At 42.4% G+C, this 22,258-nt stretch overlaps 1 protein-coding gene across 1 annotated transcript; it reads right to left on the reverse strand.

Moving 5' to 3' along the window:
• Nucleotides 1-6,722: 6,722 nt before the first annotated feature.
• LOC131699081 (putative phospholipase B-like 2) lies at nucleotides 6,723-21,742 on the reverse strand. The gene is made up of 12 exons (XM_058994826.1): nucleotides 21,503-21,742; nucleotides 19,560-19,653; nucleotides 17,317-17,475; nucleotides 16,559-16,659; nucleotides 14,863-15,077; nucleotides 14,267-14,361; nucleotides 12,617-12,777; nucleotides 11,688-11,783; nucleotides 11,499-11,570; nucleotides 10,652-10,804; nucleotides 9,864-10,026; nucleotides 6,723-8,257 (listed from the first exon to the last, which is right to left on the reverse strand). The coding sequence occupies exons 1-12, from the start codon at nucleotides 21,718-21,720 to the stop codon at nucleotides 8,090-8,092; spliced, it is 1,695 nt and encodes a 564-aa protein (XP_058850809.1). The 5' UTR covers nucleotides 21,721-21,742; the 3' UTR covers nucleotides 6,723-8,089.
• Nucleotides 21,743-22,258: the final 516 nt, after the last annotated feature.

The following is a 22,258-nucleotide window of genomic DNA, read 5'->3' on the forward strand; positions in this document are numbered from 1 at the left end:
TAACCGACTGAAACGTCACATGTATCATTTGTATTATATTAACAACACATTTAGAATTTAACGTTTCACATTTCTGACTTTTTTGCCAGTGCTTTCAATATCCTCAATGTGAATTTCCATCCGCACTTGTAGCGGTTTATGGGTTAGTCCTCCTTGTCTGGCTACTGTAACTTGTTCCACTTGTTCAGACTAGCTAAACCACTTGCTGTTTGGTACGCTGCAATCAAGATTATCTTATTACAGATCTGCAGGACTTGCTAGACCGCTTTTTAGTCCACTTGATATGGACTATTAGGCACTGTCCACACTATGCGTTTAAACCGTATTAGTTGCATTTAAACCGTCTTAAAAGTCCTAAATACGGTTTGCGTCCACACTACGCAGAATTTAATACCGTACTCGAGACCACCTCATGAGGTAGTCTCGAGTCCTTTTCTAATTAGATCGCATCAGGTAGTACGGTTTATCAGAAGTGTGGACACTGTAATACCAAACTACATTTTTTTGTGTATCCTCAAATATCCCAAAATGCTTTGTGGTATGTTTGGCGAAATACTCAGCGCAGGCGCCCGAAGGACTTGCTATCAGTGTACACTCTGCACTAGGTATTCATTTTTATGCTTCAAAAAATCTGTCAGGACATCTCTGTTAAACTAATGGGGAAAATAACAAAAACATAACATTAAATTAGACGACTGCAAAAATGAAATGCAAGTTAAAAGTAGGATCGGGGATGAACAAATCACGTAATTTGTCAGCTCTGTTTGAAATAAATTTAAGAGGACCAGAATTAGGCTCATGCAAGATATGAAGGTAAAAACAAAGATTGTTTTGTAATTAACAGCTTTTTCTGAGTTTAATTATAAAACAGAATCAGCTCAATTTGTTTAAAGGGACTTCACCTGATTAAAAATAAAACCTGAAAACTTCAAGCCCTACTTGTGTGTGTGTGTGTTCGGATTTACTTTTTCCACAATACTTGTTATATTTCTTTTTATCAATATGGATCTCTGTTAATATGGGGCATAACACATTATTTTAAAGTAAAATACAGTGAATGGTGGGATGCTACCGTATTTATTTCCACGGTTCGTTGCACTGCTGGGAATTGTAACTGAACTATTCTAATGGTGTGCGGACGCATTAAGCCTGACTAAACATGAAAAGGTACTTCTGTGTGGACGTTTTGAGCTGTATCAGAGCGGTTTCGAGTACGGTTCTCGAGATCGGTTGTGTAGTGTGGACAGGGCCTAAGTCTCACCTTTTTCTCACGCTATTTTGGTCTAGCTTTCAGGTAATTTGAGTTTCCATGTAGTTTTCTTTTAGGGAGAGAAATTCTTCCAAATTCAAATGACCCAATTGATATTAAAATATAAGAGGTATACATAAATGTTTGTGTCTGAGTTCCAGTTTGCCCTTGTGTGACTACTGATATCATGCAGCTTTCTTAAACTGGATTTCAAAAGTTTTTCCTCATTTGGCCACCGATTTCTTTTTATAAAATGTATTGCAATAGGCTGCAATTTTTACATTTGTATTAGCTTCAATATTTTTTATAATCTTGCTTATAAAACAACTTATCTATAAAGTACTGTCATTTTATTAGTCAAACGGCACTCATTTGAAACATTGAATAAATGGTGTCATACAAAAAAATACACTGACTGAAGAGGTCTCTAAACCCCTCGTACTGTATGTTGATTTGTTTCCTATCTGGTCACAGAAGCTTGCCAGGGCTACTTCCAGCAGATCTTAGTTGTTAATAGAGCACTGCTTGGTAGAAAGTTGTGCAAGGTTACCTCACATACAGGATCTTCATGGCTGAAGTGTCGTCAACATACGGTACGGCTTTCGGACATGTTTGCATGCAAAAAACCCTCAATAGCTGGTCAATTTGCTTGGCTTTTTAGCGCGAGAAGGCGATTTACCCACTCTTTTTTGGTTGCGCAATTCCTGTAGCGTGCGTGAGGAATGTACGTCACTGATATGCGTGTCCTACGGCTCATTCTAACAACAATGGAGAGAATCTGGAGTTTCTAAACTGCATGGAAACTCTGTTAATCTTTAAATTGGACTTCAGTTGTGGTGCAAGGCAGGGCAGGCATACAGAGAGATTGGAGAAGTGTTACAAAACAGTGAGTCCACAAACAGAGCAGCGGACATCGTCAAAGTCATGATTTCTTAATGTCTCTTTAAAGTGATGACTGGTCGACCTGTTTGTTTTTTCTACCTCGTCTCAATTAGTAGTTGTTCTACCCACAGTGCACAGACAAGATTACATGTTTCTGCACATCCTGAACATGGAAGGATTCTCAAAGATCGGGATATTGGAAAATCATCTAAAGACATTGTGTTCACAAACATAAGCCTCCGGGTGGACTGGGTGACCCCTCACTGCTGTTGAGAATGTCACAAACAGGGAGGTGTGTCTCGTACTTTCCTCTCATTGGCAGCCTGGTCATTAGATGATTCTCATTTAATGACAAGAGTGGGTGGATACAAAACGAGATCCTTGAGCAACAAAGTAGAATAACATGTTCTACCTATATGCTTTTGTAATTGTAACAGACAGACAGGCAGTCTCCACACCTCCCCCAGGTTCCTCCACTTTGCCGTTAACAAGTAGTTCTCTAAATAAAATCAAGTCAGCAGAGATATACATCATGCTAACAATGAGGCTTCATTTTCAGTGCCTCTGTACACAGGGTATTATCTAAGAAGTCATGGAAATTGTGCACCTGTGATTCGTCTGCTTTAGGGTCTTTATACTTATCACAAAGTAAAAAAAAACACCATTTGATTTATTTTGACCTGTCAACAGCCCTGGATTCTGGTGAGACAGCATCGGCCTGAAGCCAAGCTTGCAACACAATGTATACTATCTGTAGCTACACAGCCAGGGAGTGTGTATATGTATATATAGATATATAGAGAGAGAGGTCATCACAGCCAGCTGCTAGCATGGAGGGGCGGGAGGATCCAGTTGGAACTGGCTGGACTGCAGACAGGTATTTGTGAGCTGGGTTCAGGGCTCTGATGTAATCCCCTGAAGAAATGAGAAGACAGACAGACAGCTTGTGTCTCACATAGCTGAAGCACAGCGGTTGACACCACACTGTTAGATGAAGCCAGGAAAATCAAGTGGTGTTCTTTCTCAAATAAACATGTTGCACCTAGGACTGTGAAATTATCACAGTTCACAGTTTTTTTTGGCAGATATGTTTTTTAATTCAGAATGTTCGCGCTTTTTTGTCTGTTTTAGCAGATCGTAACTCGCTTCCCGCGACGCTCGTCACGTGCCTTACTAATCTCACTCAGAACAACGCAGGGCAAAAATGCAGCATAACATTACAGAGAAGCATGCTCACAGTGGAGGGTTTGTGAATAGGTACTTTCAGTTTAAACAACTTTGACGACTAGTGGATCAGAAGACAGCTGTTTTTTAACTTATATCAGGCTGCGTAAGTTTCACAGCATTATGTCCAGCTAGAGATAGCACTGAATTGCGGACTAGTCAAATAGAAAGGGTGCAGTCGACCTCAGAAACTGCTAGTCCACTAATCCCATGTGCTGTGGTGATGAAGCATGCCGTTTCAGATGGGCAGAAGTGTGGTTGCGAATGCAACCCATTACCATGTTACAACATTAATATATATATATATATATATATATATATATATATATATATATATATATATATATCATATGTACCATGTTACAACATTAATATATATATATATATATATATATATATATATATATATATAAAAATATATATGTGTGTGTGTGTGTATATATATATATATATATATATATATATATATATATATATATATATACAGTACTGTGCGAAAGTTTTAGGCAGGTGTGAAAAAATGCTGTAAAGTAAGAATGCTTTCAAAAATAGACATGTTAATAGATTATATTTATCAATTAACTAAATGCAAAGTGAGGGAACAAGAAAAATCTAAATCAAATCTATGTATGGTATGACCACCCATTGCCTTCAAAACAGCATCAATTCTTCTAGGTACACTTACACAAAGTCAGGGATTTTGTAGGCATATAGTCAGGTGTATGATTAAACAATTATACCAAACAGGTGCTAATGATCATCAATTCAATATGTGGGTTGAAACACAATCATTAACTGAAACAGAAACAACTGTGTAGGAGGAATAAAACTGGGTGAGGAACAGCCAAACTCAGCTAACAAGGTGAGGTTGCTGAAGACAGTTTACTGTCAAAAGTCATACACCATGGCAAGACTGAGCACAGCAACAAGACACAAGGTATTTATACTGCATCAGCAAGGTCTCTCCCAGGCAGAAATTTCAAGGCAGACAGGGGTTTCCAGATGTGCTGTCCAAGCTCTTTTGAAGAAGCACAAAGAAACGGGCAACGTTGAGGACCGTAGATGCAGTGGTCGGCCAAGGAAACTTACTGCAGCAGATGAAAGACACATCATGCTTACTTCCCTTCGCAATCGGAAGATGTCTGATTGGCCCCAAATTTATTCTGCAGCATGACAACGACCCTAAACATACAGCGAAAGTCATTAAGAACTATCTTCAGCGTAAAGAAGAACAAGGAGTCCTGGAAGTGATGGTATGGCCCCCACAGAGCCCTGATCTCAACATCATCGAGTCTGTCTGGGATTACATGAAGAGAGAGAAGCAACTGAGGCTGCCTAAATCCACAGAAGAACTGTGGTTAGTTCTCCAAGATGTTTGGGCCAACCTACCTGCCGAGTTCCTTCAAAAACTGTGTGCAAGTGTACCTAGAAGAATTGATGCTGTTTTGAAGGCAAAGGGTGGTCACACCAAATATTGATTTGATGTAGATTTTTCTTCTGTTCACTCACTTTGCATTTTGTTGATTGATAAATATAAACTATTAACATGTCTATTTTTGAAAGCATTCTTACTTTACAGCATTTTTTCACACCTACCTAAAACTTTTGCACAGTACTGTATATATATATATATATATATATTAATCCAAGCAATTTTTAAACATAGTGCACAAACAGCAACGTTTCATGAATAAACAAAGACCTTATCAAATACATGATTTATTCATTTTTCTTTTTATAGTGGCAACCAGTCAACCTATTTGATTATTATTAACCTACTGTAAGCCCAAGAATCAAGCTAAACACAACAATCTAACCAATGTTATGCTCCTGTAGGGAAGTGTGAACTTCTTAGCTCTTTATTTAATAAAGAGAACATGATATAACAGAAATGAATCTAGAAATTGCCAAACAAAAGGTTTTTTAGTAAAATATCAGTATTATGATAAGCTTTATTAAGATGGATTTATTTATTGTAATCATTTTTCAAATATGCAATAAAACAGAGATGAACTGATATTACAGTTATTAATCTCAAAATGAAATCAAGATATTTTGTCCTCGACACCCTAGTTGAAACCTCTTATCATAACAACATTCACACAGTATTGTTGTGCCACTGAGATTTACCTTGTGTGCGTTCCGGTAAGAAGCCCCCACGTAGTTTCCTGTGAGCTGTATACAGTTTAAGTGGGGGGTTGTTATTTTGTAACACAAGAGGGAATATATGGTGGTTGTAAAATCATCTCTTCCCCCCCTCATATCAAACTGCGCACTTTTGTCAAAATCTTTGCACACTAGACTCAAAGCTTTGTCTTTTTATTAATATTGTATTTTATATATATATATATATATATATATATATATATATATATATATATATTGTAGCACAGTGGGGGATGAGATTGGAATCATCCCTGCAGTGAAATGTATGGTCTTTGGTAGTTTGGGGAAATGCACATTTGTTTAATTGTTTGATTGGTTTTGTTAAGTGTTGTATTGCTTAATTATCCCCAGCACCTGGTGCTTATTATTAAATTGGAGCCAGATGCAGGGTATAAAAGAAAAACAGTCACTTTGCTGGGGGCTGCTGAGAAGAAGGAGGCAAAAAGTAGTACTCTGCTTCCTGGCAGTCGTGAGGGAAAAAAGGTGCTGTATTAAACCTGTGTGGTTTTTGTTGTTTATTGTTTAGTGGGGAAACAGCCTAGCTGTCCCACTTGTAGTCAGGGTGTTCCTGTGTGTTAGTTAGTGCTTGTACAGAGCTAGGTGTTTATTTTGTTTGTGGGTATTTTGTGTTTTGTTTTGTTTTTTGGTTCTGTATTAAAACTCAGCGCAAAAGCGCTTTCAAACCCTCCATCTCTCTGTGTCTGGGTCAGTATTTTAAAGGGCGAAACGAACCGAGCCGCAAGGTTCATTTAATATATATATATATATATATATATATATATATATATATATAATATTATTAGTTCAAATTATTTATTTACCACATTCATAATTACACAGACAAACATTTTTATTTAGCCAATCATGTGAAAATGCAAGCCCAGGCATGTAGACAGGTTCCTGAAAGAGCTACATAGAGCTGTGAAAACAGCACAGTTTGTATGGGGTGCTGTGGCTGGAGTCTGTTACTGGCACAAGTGTTGTGGTCATGCTTTATTAAAAGAGGCGCTGTTCGTTCATTAACTGTAACAAATAGCTTACTAACATATTGTTTCAGCAGTCCCACTCTCATACCTTTAGTCTCCCGTTGCCGATGGAAACAGGCCTCCTGGAGACTAACAGGAAGCACGTGGTAGTGGCTGTGAACCAAGCAGAGCTCAAACTTCATAAAAACAAGTTTCAAGGATGTGTTGAAACACAAAATAAGAATTGGAACCAAACTATGCAAATGATACGTGGAGGGTGATTTAATTGTGTACATCGTATTCATTCTACATTTCTTAAATCAAAACAAATTAAATCTGACAGTATTGTATGTTTGTGTCACAGCGGGTGTTAGTGAGAAGATGCACCTTTTCAATTACAACCTTCTTGTCAGATGTTCGTATTATTGTTCAGCCTGCCGGACATTTCTAGTTTCTAAATGGAATACAAAACTAGTAAGAGCTGGCTTCAGTAGAGTGCTTTGTTTATTCTCTGATATACAAATAGACTATAATTTAAATCCATCATACACAATACATTCATTCAATAAAGTGCTTTACTTTCTTTTTTTGTTAGATCAGAACGCTTTAAAACTCAGTAATGATTCTCTATTGGATTAAACACCAATATTTAAAATGGTGTCAGACTTGCATTCAGCACTGTTTTAAATCAATGGGAAGTATAACCTAAGCCTTGTCAAGCATCACAACACAGCAAAGTAGATCTTCAGACCTACACTGCCATCTGGTGGGGTTAGCCAGTACTGACCATACATGCACTTAATATATTGAGTATGCAATAAATTGAATGATCTCATATATATACACATATGCATACACAAGGCACTGTGTACTAAAATAATTATTTAGCAAATTTCAGGAGCAGTTCATGCCCAAATTAAACATATTTACATAATTAAAGTCACCCAAAACTAAACTGTATGCTGCCAAAGTGAACCGCTGAACCAGCCCAGATGAGAACAGCAGACACGGGTTACACTCCTGTGAAGAACCCAGATCCCTCATTGTGAAGTTTCTATCTCTTAAAAGGGATCTGAAATCAGTCCAGTTGGTTTCTAACTCAGCTACATTTCAACCTGCCTGTGAATCGATTTGAATTGGGTCTGTGTGGGCTGGCAGATATCCAGAGCACACGGATGGGGGATGACCTGCCGAGCGCCCGATACGAGGGACGCGAGAGCCGGGTTTGAAACCTCTGAATGCTGAAAAACATGCAGGCTGAACATGAGGACTGAGAATTAGTTACACTGCCAGGGAAATACTGGAGATATGTCCGGCTGCAGACTGGTTTGTAAACTGCATATGGAACCGGCCCAGTTTGATACTGGTAACAAGATGAGTTTTACAGACTGGTTTCACAGCACAGGTGGAAATGTGTTTAAAAGCTAGTTTAGAAATGTGCATCAGAACTCATACTGCACAATTCAAAATGCATGTTACACATCTAAAGAGGATATTTGAATAAGAATGGGTGTTTTTCATATTGGTTTCATGAAGCAGATAAAAGCAAGGCATTGCTTTGAGGTGTGGTAAGGAAAGGTTGACCAGGTTTCCTGCCCTCCCCTCAGCCCCAGCACACCCTCACCACAGGGAAGGCCCAGGTGTCAGGGTGCCCCATGTGCAGCAGCCGGCTGTAGGGGGAGCGGCTCCACTGGAATGGGGGCACCTGGTCCCACGTGGGCCCGCTGACAGCCAGGAGCTGGTAGTCTCGATACAGGGAGAAGGAAGTGACCTGGAGGGGGAGAGAAATCAGAAAAAAAGTGTATTAATGTATTGAAAACCACTAAGCACAGTGATTTATTATCAACAATAACATTAATGAGGAGAGTTTGAACTTGACAGAAAGGACTGTCACGCAAAAATCCCTTTTGAAATGCATTGTGCAACCACACAAGTATTATGTTTTTGCATTTTGAGATGGAACATGCTTTTTTGGTAGTGGAAGAATTAGATTGTCAAAGCGATGCTTTTCATGTCAATGATATTTGGTTTATTGAAAATAAAATGATTCTGCAGCAGCTCCGCTCAGGAGAACTGAAGGTTCAGTGATGTCCTCCGACCCCACGACCGAGTCAGCTTCCTCTTTCACAGCCAGGAACGAGAGCGGTGTCAGTGAGCTACCGGCCTCTAGAGGACAAAGGCCAGCCCTGCAGGTGTCTGTCTCTCACTGGCCAACAGGGTTCCCTGTAGCTGGTTTTGCCTCTCTAACCCACGGGAATGCCAGAGCCAATGCAATGCTTCCTTCAGAGTCACTAGCGAAGGATAGCGACTTTCACAGTCAGACGCGAACCTGGCTGTATGACTCACCGTACGGACGAGCCCCATCAGGGACCCCCCCCCCCCCCCCCCAAAATAAAAAAGAAGATTCCAACACAAAACAAAACAAAACAAAAAAAACACACACATAACCCATTCATTTCACGGGGCTCCCTCAGTAATTTTGTTCTGTTACTGTGCCTTATTTATTTCCACCACCATTCAAATTCAATTTGCAGTTAGCAAGACCTTAAAGTAATTGCCACTAACAAAATAATGACAAACACTACCTGTCATGCACTTGCATTCACTATATAGGTCTTAAAGGGTATTACAAGGACCTTTTTATTTTATTGTGTTAGGTAAGGTGTGTGTATTGTTTACATTTTTTTTACATTTTGGCCACTTAAACTTTTAAATGGCATTCCCTGCCTCAAGATGGCTTCACATGTAATCGCATGGACCTCTCAGAACTACATTTCCCATCATCCTCCTGCTCACATATGCAACTGAAATGGATTTACCAGTGAGCAGGAGGATGATAGGAAATGTAGTTCTGAGAGGTTCATGCAGGTACATGTGAAGCCATCTAGAGGCAGGGAATACAATTTATATTTTAAAAAAGCGGTCAAAATGTAAAAAAACAATTTTTTTTAAAACAATACACACACCTTACTTAAGCAGTTGTAGCAACACATGGGAACATGTAACAAAATAAAAAGGTCCTTATGTGCCCTTTAAGTGTGAGGTTCTGAAATGTATTTTCATTGTAAAACAGGACATGTTACAGAAAGGTCTCTGATCTATGCAACTACAAGTAACAAACAGCTACCCACATTAAAATATATTCTAAATAACCAAGCAAAAATCACAGGTACAAATACAGAAACAAAACTATATAACTTATTTTTTGCAAACAAATGGAGTCACCAAAAGTGATTGAAAATACAATAATGATCGCAATTGGAATTGTCCCCCAAGTCTGATTTAGTGTATATCTGAGTTTCTCAAAGTCAGGACACTGAACTGCAATGCCTCCCTAACCCCCAGAGGAGGGAGTGCTGTTCAACCCGGCTCCTCACCTTCATGTCAGTGCCTCCGTGCGGTCTCTGCTTCAGGGCTCCGAAGGGGTACGTCCCGTTGGCCGGGTTGAGGTCCGAGCGGGCGGAGATGGCGTTCTCCCCATTGTGAGGGGGGTCACAGCCCTGACACACAGACAGAGGGTCCTCCATGAAGTTATTGTACCTGACAGTAAAACCGAGAAAGAGATGGAATTAGTGACCAACCATCGGTTCTAACCTCTAGGCCATGCATTCTCAAATTCTAAATGTTTAAACTCTATAAGACATACACTTGTGAAATACCCGCTGGCTGTACAGCAGTAGATATCCAGGGCATGTATTTAATATTCAGTATTCAGAGTCTATTCAATAACAATAGCCTTGCACACACTGACACTGTAGTCATTTCATTTAAACTCTACTCTTGTAATAAGCTTTTCAGTTCTGTTGGTAACCACTAGATCACACTGCCTCCCTCCCAGTCCCTTAGCTCTAACCACTAGACCACAATGGCCTCCCTCCCAGTCCCTTAGCTCTAACCACTAGACCACACTGCCTTCCTCCCAGTCTCTCAGCTCTAACCACTAGACCACACTGCCTTCCTCCCAGTCTCTCAGCTCTAACCACTAGACCACACTGCCTCCCCTCCCTGTCTCTCAGCTCTAACCACTAGACCACACTGCCTCCTTCCCAGTCCTTCAGCTCTAACCACTAGACTAGACGACACTGTCCCCTCCCACTCGCTCAGCTCAGAGCACAAGGCCTCACAGCCTCCTACTCCAGTAGCCCATGCTGCCCAGGGCCCTGACCTCATGAGGCGGATCATGGACTCCATGTCGATGACCTGGCTGTGGTTGCGATGGAAGATTTGTGCTCGCGGGTTCAAGTCGAAGGAGAACCAGTCTCCATACTGCTGCACCAGTTGAGGCCCGCCACTAGCATTGAAGATGGGCTCAAAGTACCTGGGAGAGAGGAGCAGAAAGATGCACATCACCACACAGGTGACCTGGCGGAGCCTGCCTGCCGTGTGTCCATCAATCACAATGTCTCCTTACACCTAGAGAGGTGTCTTCGATGAGGAATACTAGGTACAAATGCATGCTTCTATTGTATGATTCAATTTTAAAAAAAAAAAATTATAAAAAAGTGAAAATAACATCTTCATACCGTTTTAACTGAAATTATTAAACTGTCAAATGGAACATTGAGGGTTTATAGGGGCTGGGTCACTACATGGTTGTTTTTAACAACACTTTGATTGTTTGTTGTGACGCGACACATTTCCAAGGAAGGGCTAGATTGAGACGACCAAACCTCATTCCACCAGACCACACTGCCTACCTACCTCCCAGTCCCTCAGCTCTAAGCACTAGACCACACTGCCTCCCTCCCAGTCCCTCAGCTCTAACCACTAGACCACACTGCCTCCCTCCCAGTCATCAACTCTAACCACCAGACCAGACTGCCTCCCTCCCAGTCCCTCAGCTCTAACCACTAGACCACACTGCCTCCCTCCCAGTCATCAACTCTAACCACCAGAACAGACTGCCTCCCTCCCAGTCCCTCAGCTCTAACCACTAGACCACACTGGTCACATGAAAGGTGAAAGGTGAGACAGGCCAGAGAATCAGATATAACACAAAACAATGTACTCACGGTATGTTATAGCTCGCCCAGTAGCCCTTTTGGAACAACTCCTCGGTTTTATCTGCAACCATAACGAGGCCCCTAAACCAAGAATGGAAAAAGAAGAATACTGTCACGTGTCACACACACACACACACACACACACACACACACAGAGCGGTATCCCCAGGGTAGAAATTGTGTCCGTAGGTTACTCACGGAATCTGCTCCAAAACAGTAAACAGGTTCTCCTTGGTGTCTGTCTTCCCAGGGGTAAAGTAATTGTAATCAACAATCATCCATTGGTTATTGTACCTGGAATAAACAAAGCAGTGAGGAACAGAAACACCCATACCCAGCCCCAAGGGTATCACTACAGCAGGGCTTCTCAAACCGGTCATGGGGACCCCCTGTGTCTGCTGGGTTTCATTCCATCTGAGTTCTCAGTTACTTAACTGAACCCTTAATTGAACTAATCATTTACTTAGTTAGACCTTTTTACTTGTTTTCAGCTCTTAAACAGTTGCAGATTTCAAGTTAGCTATAACATTAACACTTTTTCGGAGCTGAACACAATTAAAAAGGTCTAAAGCAAATAATTAGTTAAATTAAGGGTTTAGTTAAGTGATTGAGAACTCAGTTGGAATGAAACTCTTCACAGGAGTGAGGATTTATGTCAATTAAAATTAGTGAAATGGATTAAATCACAACTAGAAATATAAAAACAACAAAACAATAAAAATATACAAATCTATTTATACAATGAGAGATTTAGCATCAAAGAACCTTTTCACGGTCGGTGGTCCTGAGTGAATTTTATTTATGTATTTATTTTTTAAACCGGATCTCATTTCAGAATCTATCTTGCATAAAATCAAACCCAACGACATCATGCTGTCTTGCTAAGGAGATGCAGAGCTAGATCTAAGGAAAGCAACAGGTAGAGACTGCAGTGTCTATGTCAGTGTGTTAGAGGAGGTGTCAGCTACAACCGATGCAATATTTGTTCCTCAAACTACATGTCTATTTTCTTTACTCATGAACCTGAAGTGGACTTTGATGTGCAGACTGCAATAGCCACGTGTGAACAGCCCAAAACAAGAACAAGCAAGCACCTTGGGAACAGCATGGCTGGGTTTCCCACTTACGTTCCGCTGTTGAACTTGCTGAATAGCCCCGCCCACTCCTTTCCTGTCTTTGCCAGCCGATTGGCTATCACATTCCGCAACCACTCCATCACCGTCCCCTCAGGAGTGACGAACTTCCAGAGGGCGGGGTTACTGTTCCCGATCGTCGTTTCCAGGGTAACCTAGAGGACAGAAAGCAAAGGGATGAGAGGGGAGGGTCTGACTGGATGGATATTTTATAAAACAGAAACCACCACATAAAATCAGTAAAATAGTAAGGCTCTGCTTGAGAGAGACCCAGGACTGAAACCTGTTCATTGTTTCAGAGGCTGTGTGATTCACAATCAACAGGTTTGCTCCTTTTCAAGGTTCATTTTCAGGGGCTGAAAAAAATACTGTAATATATCCCTGTAACAGGGAGAGACCTGGTCTGGCCGTCTGACGCATGCACGATGCTGCAGGAAGGGGGCGGCAGTCCCGTGGGGTCTGCCTGCCAGTCATGGCGGTGACACGGAGAGGTGGGGAAGAGGGTGTGTGTGCTTTTCCCCTCTCTGAGTGGCTGGGAGGCGGACTTTAATGGGATTGTTAACCTATAAAGTAACACTCTGTTGTTTCCTCAGATCTGCCCCTTTAGACTGGAACAGCGAGCAAAGCGGTCTCGTTTTGACTACCGAGGGACGGGAGGATAACAAACGCCCTGAAAGAAAAATCAAAGAAAATAATTTTAAAGAAAGAAAGGGAAAGTGGGGGATCTTTGGACAGCCCCAGTATTGTTGTGCAGTGAGCTGGAGACAGCAGAGTGTAGGACGGAGTCCCGGGTCATACGGGTAGCGGCGACTGGGGAGATTCACGCTGCGAAGTGCAGCACATTTATTTTGTAGTTTTTCCTTACTGTGTTTTATTTTCCCTGTTTCTTTTTGCCTTTTTCGTTTTTTATAATTTGTGAGCACCTGCGAGTGCCGGACTGTACCTGAGTACAGGTACAGTATTCCCTGTTGGTTCTGGATACCATAGCTGGTAGCCAGACCACGGACCACAAGCGCCCTCTACGGGCTCAAAGAAATCAGTGCACCTCACCAGAATACAAAAGAAAATAATAAAACCGAGCACCTGTGTGGTGTTGTCAAATACCATTTCTGTCTCCCGTGTCAGTGAATACCCGCACCCTCCCACAATCCCCCTAACCTTTTAACAGATTTTCTGAGAGAAATCTAGTTCTTCATTGAAACATCATGAAACCTATTCATTATCTAACAGGCTTTAATACTGAATACAACATTGTCAATGTATTCTTTGCTTCTGACCAGCAGCTGACCAAATGCAGCCCAGGCAGAGATTAAATGAACATGGGTGTCAATCATACCCGACGCTTTCCTGTTGGTGACCGTGGATGCCAGTATCTCCACTCCACTCAATCACGGCGTGTCGTCAGCTCAGCTGGTCAGAAACAACTCAAACTCAAAGTGGCAAAGCCTGTTGTATAATGAACTGGTTGTATGAGGTTCCAATGCAGAACTCCAATCAAATACTCAAAAAGGTATGCCAATTATTACAGTATTTTATAAACCCCTGAAACAAACATAGAAAAATAGCAAGCACAGCTATAAGCAAGTGCAAGGTGAAACGCAATACGTTGTGAATGACATCACATCTGTGCCTCCTGCAACTCACCAATCCACTGCTCAGAATGTAGAAGTCGTCCCCTGAGAATATGGAGCCCGGGTAGGAGGAGAAGGCCTGGACCCCTCCAGGGATAGGGGAGTCCGCTGGGAAAGAGACAGAAAAGACAGCAAGGCAGGGGTCAGCAGCCTTGGACAAGAGAGGACACAGTGTGTAGAGATGCAACAGTTACACCCTGTTGTCTAACACGGTTATAATCCACACCACAGTGCCTTTAGAACCCTACTTGAAACCAGAGCTCTGCTTCATCCTCATTATTCAGTGTGGTTTACTACACTGTTATACATTATATTTATGATCCAACAGCCCAGAATTCTACAATATTCACTTCATTATTATACAGTCCTTGCAATGAAGGTGCTGGTACTTAGTAATAAAGGCACTTTGGGCTGTCCAACCTATGTTATGTTTGTCAGTGTTTTCCAGAGATGAAGAAGACTAATTCCAACAATAAAAATTTTACACTTTGGGTTCTTCTGAATACCCATTAAATCTGCTGATATTACCTCAATGTTATATTTCAAAATGATCTCCCACACCTGCCTCCACTGATAAGGTAGGAGGAGGCAGGGGTGTGCCGCAGGTACCTTGAGGAGAGGCCTGGAAAGCGAAGGAGTACTTCTTCATGATGCGCAGCATGGACTGGTAGTTATTCCAGGTGTCATGGGACACCAGCAAGTCCTTGTTGCCTGGCAACAGCTTGATGAGGGCGGAGCAGGAGCCAGAGCCCAGTGCTCGCGATTGGTCTGTCTTGTTTAGGGCGGATTCAAGATCCTCCAGGTCTCCACCTAGATTGAACAGCCTGTACCGGAGCGAGAGAGAGAGAGCGAGAGCGAGAGCGAGAGCGAGAGAGAGAGAGACAGGGGGTGACCTAAAACACCACAGATATCTATCAACAAACCCCCAAATACATGAATCCTCCTACACACAGTTAAAGAGAACAAAATAATTCCATACATTCCCCCCGCCATGCATATCAATCCACTACATAGGTCTCAAATTTGCAGTTTTGAAAGGAACATGTGTTTTAGCAAGCATGTCATTTCAAATAAATCTGTATCTGTATCTGTGATACAATAGTGGGTTAAAGAAATCCTGGCTTACAAGCCACGCTTTCAGATTGTTTTGCACTTCCTTGGTCATCTGGAGAGTGAAATTGTCCCCACCTCTTCAGGGCCTTCTTTCCCGTCGGTAACCAACCGGCTGCTTCCCTGAATGACTGACAGTTAAGCAGCCAGTAGCATGCTTTAACCTCAAGGTGATCACGAAGTAAAGCAGACTTCCTGGTAGGCAAAGCAAGCAAACTGAGAACTTCTTTTAACCTAGGGGAGTACCAGATGTCTACAACATGTGTTTCTGTCAAAACTACACATTTGAGACCTCTACAGTGAATGAACGAGCAGAACAGGCAGCATATTATAGAATTACTACTGTAACACAAAATAGAAGCTGGGTCCCATTTCCTCCCAGGACTGTACTGTGCTGCACAGAGGAGTGGCTAGAGGCGTTGGAAGAGTTGTGGGGAAATTTGGCAGCATGATACAAATAAACCAGTCTTGCAATTACTGTAGCTGTTGAGGGATGTCACCCAGACTGTCACTAGGGCTACATTTTTTTTTTACAAATCCAGCTTTCCAAATTGAAAGTATGGTGGACTCAATCTAGACCCCAGCAGGGTAGTGTGTCCCATCAGAAAACCACCAACACACATAAACCCTTTCACAATGACTGCGCTTTCTTCAGCTAGCGTGTGTAAAGTCAAGTACTCAAATGGAGCAGCTTGAGTGAGTTATGAGATTCTACAGACGGTCAAGACAGACGTTAAAAGAATAATGCGTTAAACTTTAACCGCAAATATACAGCTCTATTTATGTTTATCTTGTATCAGTCAACAAAAATATGTTTTTGTTGATTATTTTGTTTTGCTTCCCTAAGCTAAAGCAGATGATGTATGTAGTAGGACAATAGCTGTTTGGCCAGAAAGTGGTCAGTATGAGAAAGTTTGTGTACCTGCAGCTAAAACTACCTCAGGGAATGTACACAAACTAGGACTCCAAACATGTCTGGCTCTGATGAAGCCTTCTGTGCTGAAGTGAACCGAAGTGGCTTGAAAGGTACGGACAGATCCTTTAGCCTGGCTGGGAGGCAGGTACTGACAGGTAGGCTTTAACCTGGCTGGGAGGCAGGTACTGACACACAGGCTTTAACCTGGCTGGGAGGCAGGTACTATCAGGCACGCAGGGCAGGCTGCCCCTTGCCTGGCCAGGCCTGAAATACACTCACAGGAATCCAAAGGGGTTCAAGGAGAAGGAGCCCAAAGGGAGGAGGATCTGGTCGTTGTAGCTGTCCTCCAAACCACGCAGCTGCAGCAGTGCCAGGCGAACCTGACAGAGAGAGAGAGAGGGAGATCTGAGAAGACTGGGCAGCTTCACACACACTCATCCATGTCTATTATCCACACACTGCAGCCTGGGGCACTACCAGCTGTGCTGTGAAACAAGGCCGACACCTGCCTGAACAGAAACTCATCAGGAACTTAAATAAAGCGAAAGGACAACACTACATTAAATAACTACATTTAAAACTACCAACAGACCTGGTCTCAATTAGATTTAGAATTACAGCAGATAGCATCATTACAATGGACCTGGAATTGATCAGTGATATGCTCATTATAATGGACCTGGAACTGATCAGTGATATGCTCATTACAATGGACCTGGAATTGATCAGTGATATGCTCATTACAATTACACAGGTGAGACAAGGTTCAGCTACAATCACAACTACATTGTAGTTTCAATTCATTACACGTTACAATTAGAACTGGCCCCAGGTCTGATGATTACAATACATTCAATGACTCAGAGTTTTGTCTAGAAGCAGCCTCCCAGTATTTCTAAATAAACAGAATATACACTGAAAACACAAAGTCAAACATCTATGTTTGGTCTGCTAATTTGTGACCACTGTAAAACGCTGTGGCAGAATTCACCCCTAACCCACAGCTCCAAACCCCTGGCAGTCTCTGTGCCCCCTACCTGGTGCCAGTACTGGGGGTCCTCGCCACTCTCCATCTGCCCCTCCATCCAGTGCAGGTTGCGGATGATGTAATCCTTCAGGCGCTGGCAGTATCCGGTGTCGTATTTGTAGGGTCCGCAGTATCCCACCATGGTGTTCATCCAGTGCATGTAGATAAGCTGCAGGGAGCGAGGTGTGAGAACATCAGAGAGCACCAATCAATCTACAGCACTGTGTGCTGCTCATATCCATGTCCTGCTCTGCACTCAGTCTATAGCGCTGCTCATATCCATGTACTGCTCTGTACTCAGTCTATAGCGCTGCTCATATCCATGTACTGCTCTGTACTCAGTCTATAGCACTGTGTGCTGCTCATATCCATGTACTGCTCTGTACTCAGTCTATAGCACTGTGTGCTGCTCATATCCATGTACTGCTCTGTACTCAGTCTATAGCGCTGCTCATATCCATGTACTGCTCTGTACTCAGTCTATAGCGCTGCTCATATCCATGTACTGCTCTGCACTCAGTCTACAGCACTGCGTGCTGCTCATATCCATGTGCTGCTCTACACTAGGTCGACAGCACTGTAATAGAGAACATTTCATTATGAACCATGCCGAGCTCAGCCTTTGTAAAATAAGTTCCAAGGACATGATGAAAGACAGACACCAACAAGGATCAGAAACCAAACGACATGAATGTGTACAGGAGAGAATTCTTGATTTTTGGTGTATCTTTGGAAAAAAATGTTTTAGAAAACATCAGACTGCCAGAGAATCCATAGGACTTCAGTATAAGAACACTGGAAAAGTTCAACACTTTTTGATATAAACTTAGTCAATACTTCCATAGCTTTCCATGCACATATATTCACAGTGTAGGACTCAGATGTGTAGCATGAAAAGAAACCTGTTTTAACAAACCAATTTTTATTTTAAAATAGAACACCTGCAAGAAGCTTCAAATGCATTCGAGTTGATATTGGAACCCAGAACCACTCAGAATGATTGAAAATACCAGAACAAAGGAAAATAACTCATTAAAATGACATTTGAATCTACTTTAATGTTGCTTTATTTGTTTTAGTTGAGCAACTATACCAATCCAAACTGTTTTGTAATCTCTTATATTTATAAGCGCACTGCAATCCCGTCAGGTGACTGACAGCACTGTGTGGATCAGAAAGAGAGCTGCCTGCCTGACAACACTGTGTGGATCAGAGAGCTGCCTGCCTGACAGCACTGTGTGGATCAGAGAGAGCTGCCTGCCTGACAGCACTGTGTGGATCAGAGAGAGAGCTGCCTGCCTGACAGCACTGTGTGGATCAGAGAGAGAGCTGCCTGCCTGACAGCACTGTGTGGATCAGAGAGAGAGCTGCCTGCCTGACAGCACTGTGTGGACCAGAGAGAGAGCTGCCTGCCTGACAGCACTGTGTGGATCAGAGAGAGAGCTGCCTGCCTGACAGCACTGTGTGGATCAGAGAGAAAGCTGCCTGACAGCACTGTGTGGATCAGAGAGAGAGCTGCCTGCCTGACAGCACTGTGTGAATCAGAGAGAGAGCTGCCTGCCTGACAGCACTGTGTGGATCAGAGAGAGAGCTGCCTGCCTGACAGCACTGTGTGGATCAGAGAGAGAGCTGCCTGCCTGACAGCACTGTGTGGATCAGAGAGAGCTGCCTGCCTGACAGCACTGTGTGGATCAGAGAGAGAGCTGCCTGACAGCACTGTGTGGATCAGAGAGAGAGCTGCCTGCCTGACAGCACTGTGTGGATCAGAGAGCTGCCTGCCTGACAGCACTGTGTGGATCAGAGAGAGAGAGCTGCCTGACAGCACTGTGTGAATCAGAGAGAGAGCTGCCTGCCTGACAGCACTGTGTGGATCAGAGAGAGAGCTGGCTGCCTGACAGCACTGTGTGGATCAGAGAGAGAGCTGCCTGCCTGACAGCACTGTGTGGATCAGAGAGAGAGCTGCCTGCCTGACAGCACTGTGTGGATCAGAGAGCTGCCTGCCTGACAGCACTGTGTGGATCAGAGAGAGAGAGCTGCCTGACAGCACTGTGTGAATCAGAGAGAGAGCTGCCTGCCTGACAGCACTGTGTGGATCAGAGAGAGAGCTGGCTGCCTGACAGCACTGTGTGGATCAGAGAGAGAGCTGCCTGCCTGACAGCACTGTGTGGATCAGAGAGAGAGCTGCCTGCCTGACAGCACTGTGTTAATCCAAGAGCTGCCTGCCTGACAGCACTGTGTGGATCAGAGACCTACCTGCTGGGTGAGTGCTGCTTCCACCAGTCCAGCAGCATACGCCTGCAGACTGTCATTGTATTTCCCACTCGTAGTGACCTCCAGGTACGCCCACCTGCATGGACACACAAAGCATTTCACTGAAACACTATACTCATGCAGACTTTGAAACCACCCTGTACTGAAATATAAATGTTAGCAACACACCTCCCCCGTCACGGCTTCAATTACCAGAAAACATATACCAGCATAACACTGCACACATTTACACAACGCTGAATAGCCAACTACTGGAATAATCAAATAGAAAAGTCACAGCTGGTAGTGAGCTCATCACACGTCCTGCGACTATAACTGCGAGATGTGTGGTTTCAGCTGGACGGAAGTGCAGTTGCAATCCATTAAGACATAAATGAAATTTTAGAACTTGTGGCAACTAGTTAACCTATTCAGCTATTTTTTTTTAAATGAATGGATTTACATTTCTTTTAAAATTTAGAGTGCCCAATTATTTTACCCCCGATTTTCTCCCCAGTTTAGAATTTGCAATTATGTTCAGCAATTCCCCACACAGCTCAGGAGAACTAAAGCTTCAGTGGACATCCTCCGATCCCACGAGCAAGCCAGCTTCCTCTTTCACTGCCAGGAATGAGAGCGGATATCAGCGAGCTACCTGCCACTGGAGGACAAAGGCCAGCCCTGTAGGTCTCCGCTCGAACTCAGCAGGTGCTTGACCAGTAGGGTCTGCTGTAGCGCTATTGAGGAGAGACTATTCTAAAACATCTTGGATTAGAGGCTGTTTGTTCATTTCTGATGCTCTTTGGTAGCTGTAGCGCCCCCATGTGTCTGGAGCTACAAACACAAAGTAGTTTACATGGCCTGAAAAAATATTAGATGAATTAATTTAACAGTAATAAGTATCAGGCTGCCAAGACAAACAGGTGCTGCAGAGTTGAGAGAGAGCTGGTGCCGAGACAAGACAGAGAGCTGAAGAACAGAGAGATAGATTGGAGAGAAACAGCCAGAGAGAAGCAGGAGTAAAGAGAACCAAGGAAGAAACCAAAAACAGTGTGCTGTGGACTTCTTTTCTTTTTTGTCACAGTCTGAGTAGCACCATGCTGCTCAGCTGTAGTGTAGAGTCCTGGCTTAGTAAACTGCTGCATTCCAGAACCTGCAATACCTGTGTGAGCCTGTCTTCATTTTCCACACAACGCTGCAATATCTTAATATATAAAGAAGAAAGTGTGTCTGTCGGTTCCTTTACGCATTCGGACCCCGCAGGAGCCAGTGCAACCAGGCTTTGCATGGCCTCCTCTTTCATCCAGGGGAAGGTCGAGGGCTATGTCTGGATCCAAAATTTTGACCCCCAGGGTACTTTATTTAGTAACCCCATTGCTGGATCACTGCAGTAGCCATGTATCTCAAATTAAAGAAACCCATAAAACCAAATAAATAAATAAATAAATAAATAAAAAGAACAACATTTTATAGTAAAAAAAAAAAAATAATAATAATTAAGGGGTCCGAGCGCATTGTGCGACACCAATACCGGTAACTTATAGGAAACCATAATGCTACCGTTCCCCAATTTGTCATGCATGAAATATGGAATTTCCCCGGGCAATGCCGGGTACTTCACCTAGTATTCAATAATACACGATACATTGCAAAATATTATATATATATATATATATATATATATATATATATATATATATATATATATATATATAAACCCCAAGGCTACTATACAATGTGTGTTAACGTAACGTATATACGCTTAGCTATTTAGAGTTGACATAAACGTGTTATTGATATATAACTCGTAACTGTACCATCAATTTATACCTAGCAGTACCTATTGTACAGATTACACAAGCGATCATTTGCTTTACTGTAATGTGTCATTCTAATAAAACAACAATTAACGTCAAATTCAAACAAAAACAAAACGTAAAATGTACCCGGTTTGTTTAATCTGATCAGTGAAATTCGCCCAGGCGATAAAGTCGGGGTCCAGCTCTGACGTCACTTTCAGCTGTCCCGTCTGTTTGTCCAAAACGACAGAACTGATCTGCGTCTGAACACGGGTCAGAAGAGCCGAGAGCGTCAGACATACGAACACTGTACTGTAAGACTTCCACCGACCAAACTCACTGAGAGGAGCCATCTTTGTTACCATCGCTGGTCATATGACAATGGTAGTGCAAGAAGAAGGGAGGTTTAAATTAAAGAGCTAGGAGTCACATGAGCCAGTTCGAAGATACCGCACTCGCTGCTGAGTAAGTGCAATTCAGACAGACGGCGAGCGGTTATTGAATAAATAAAACATTTGTGCAGTTTTGGAATTTTCTTTTGTGACTTCTGCTTTTATGCACCCAACAGAAAGTAAACACAAATATCAGATATAATTTAATAAAACATACTATATTTCAAAGATGAAAATAAATAAGTGCTATGGTAAACCAAATTACGTTAAGCTAAAGGCATAATGCAACTACAACATAAGAAAGTTGTCTCATAAATGCATAATCCACATATTTTTAATATATTTAAATCATGTCCCAATTATAGAACATGGGCAATAGAAGATCGGAAACTCTTATGTATTGGAATATGGGACATGCATTGGGTAACTAAAACAATAGTTTAAAATGCAGAAGCTGTACATTTGAACCAACATTCACCAACTCCAACATATCTATAGCACCAAACAAACA

This window comes from Acipenser ruthenus, chromosome 21 (assembly GCF_902713425.1).
Source record: "Acipenser ruthenus chromosome 21, fAciRut3.2 maternal haplotype, whole genome shotgun sequence".
In the NCBI taxonomy this organism is placed as follows: Eukaryota; Metazoa; Chordata; class Actinopteri; order Acipenseriformes; family Acipenseridae; genus Acipenser; species Acipenser ruthenus.

Excerpts from the sequence above, each read along its gene's own strand:
- LOC131699081 (XM_058994826.1), bottom strand. The coding sequence starts at position 21,720 with ATGGTAACAAAGATGGCTCCTCTCAGTGAGTTTGGTCGGTGGAAGTCT. Across the intron at positions 15,078-16,558 it reads TTGAACCCCTTTGGATTCCT|GCTGTTCAATCTAGGTGGAG; the intron begins GTGAGTGTATTT and ends GCTCCGGTACAG. Across the intron at positions 10,027-10,651 it reads TCCATGATCCGCCTCATGAG|GTACAATAACTTCATGGAGG; the intron begins GTCAGGGCCCTG and ends TTTTACTGTCAG.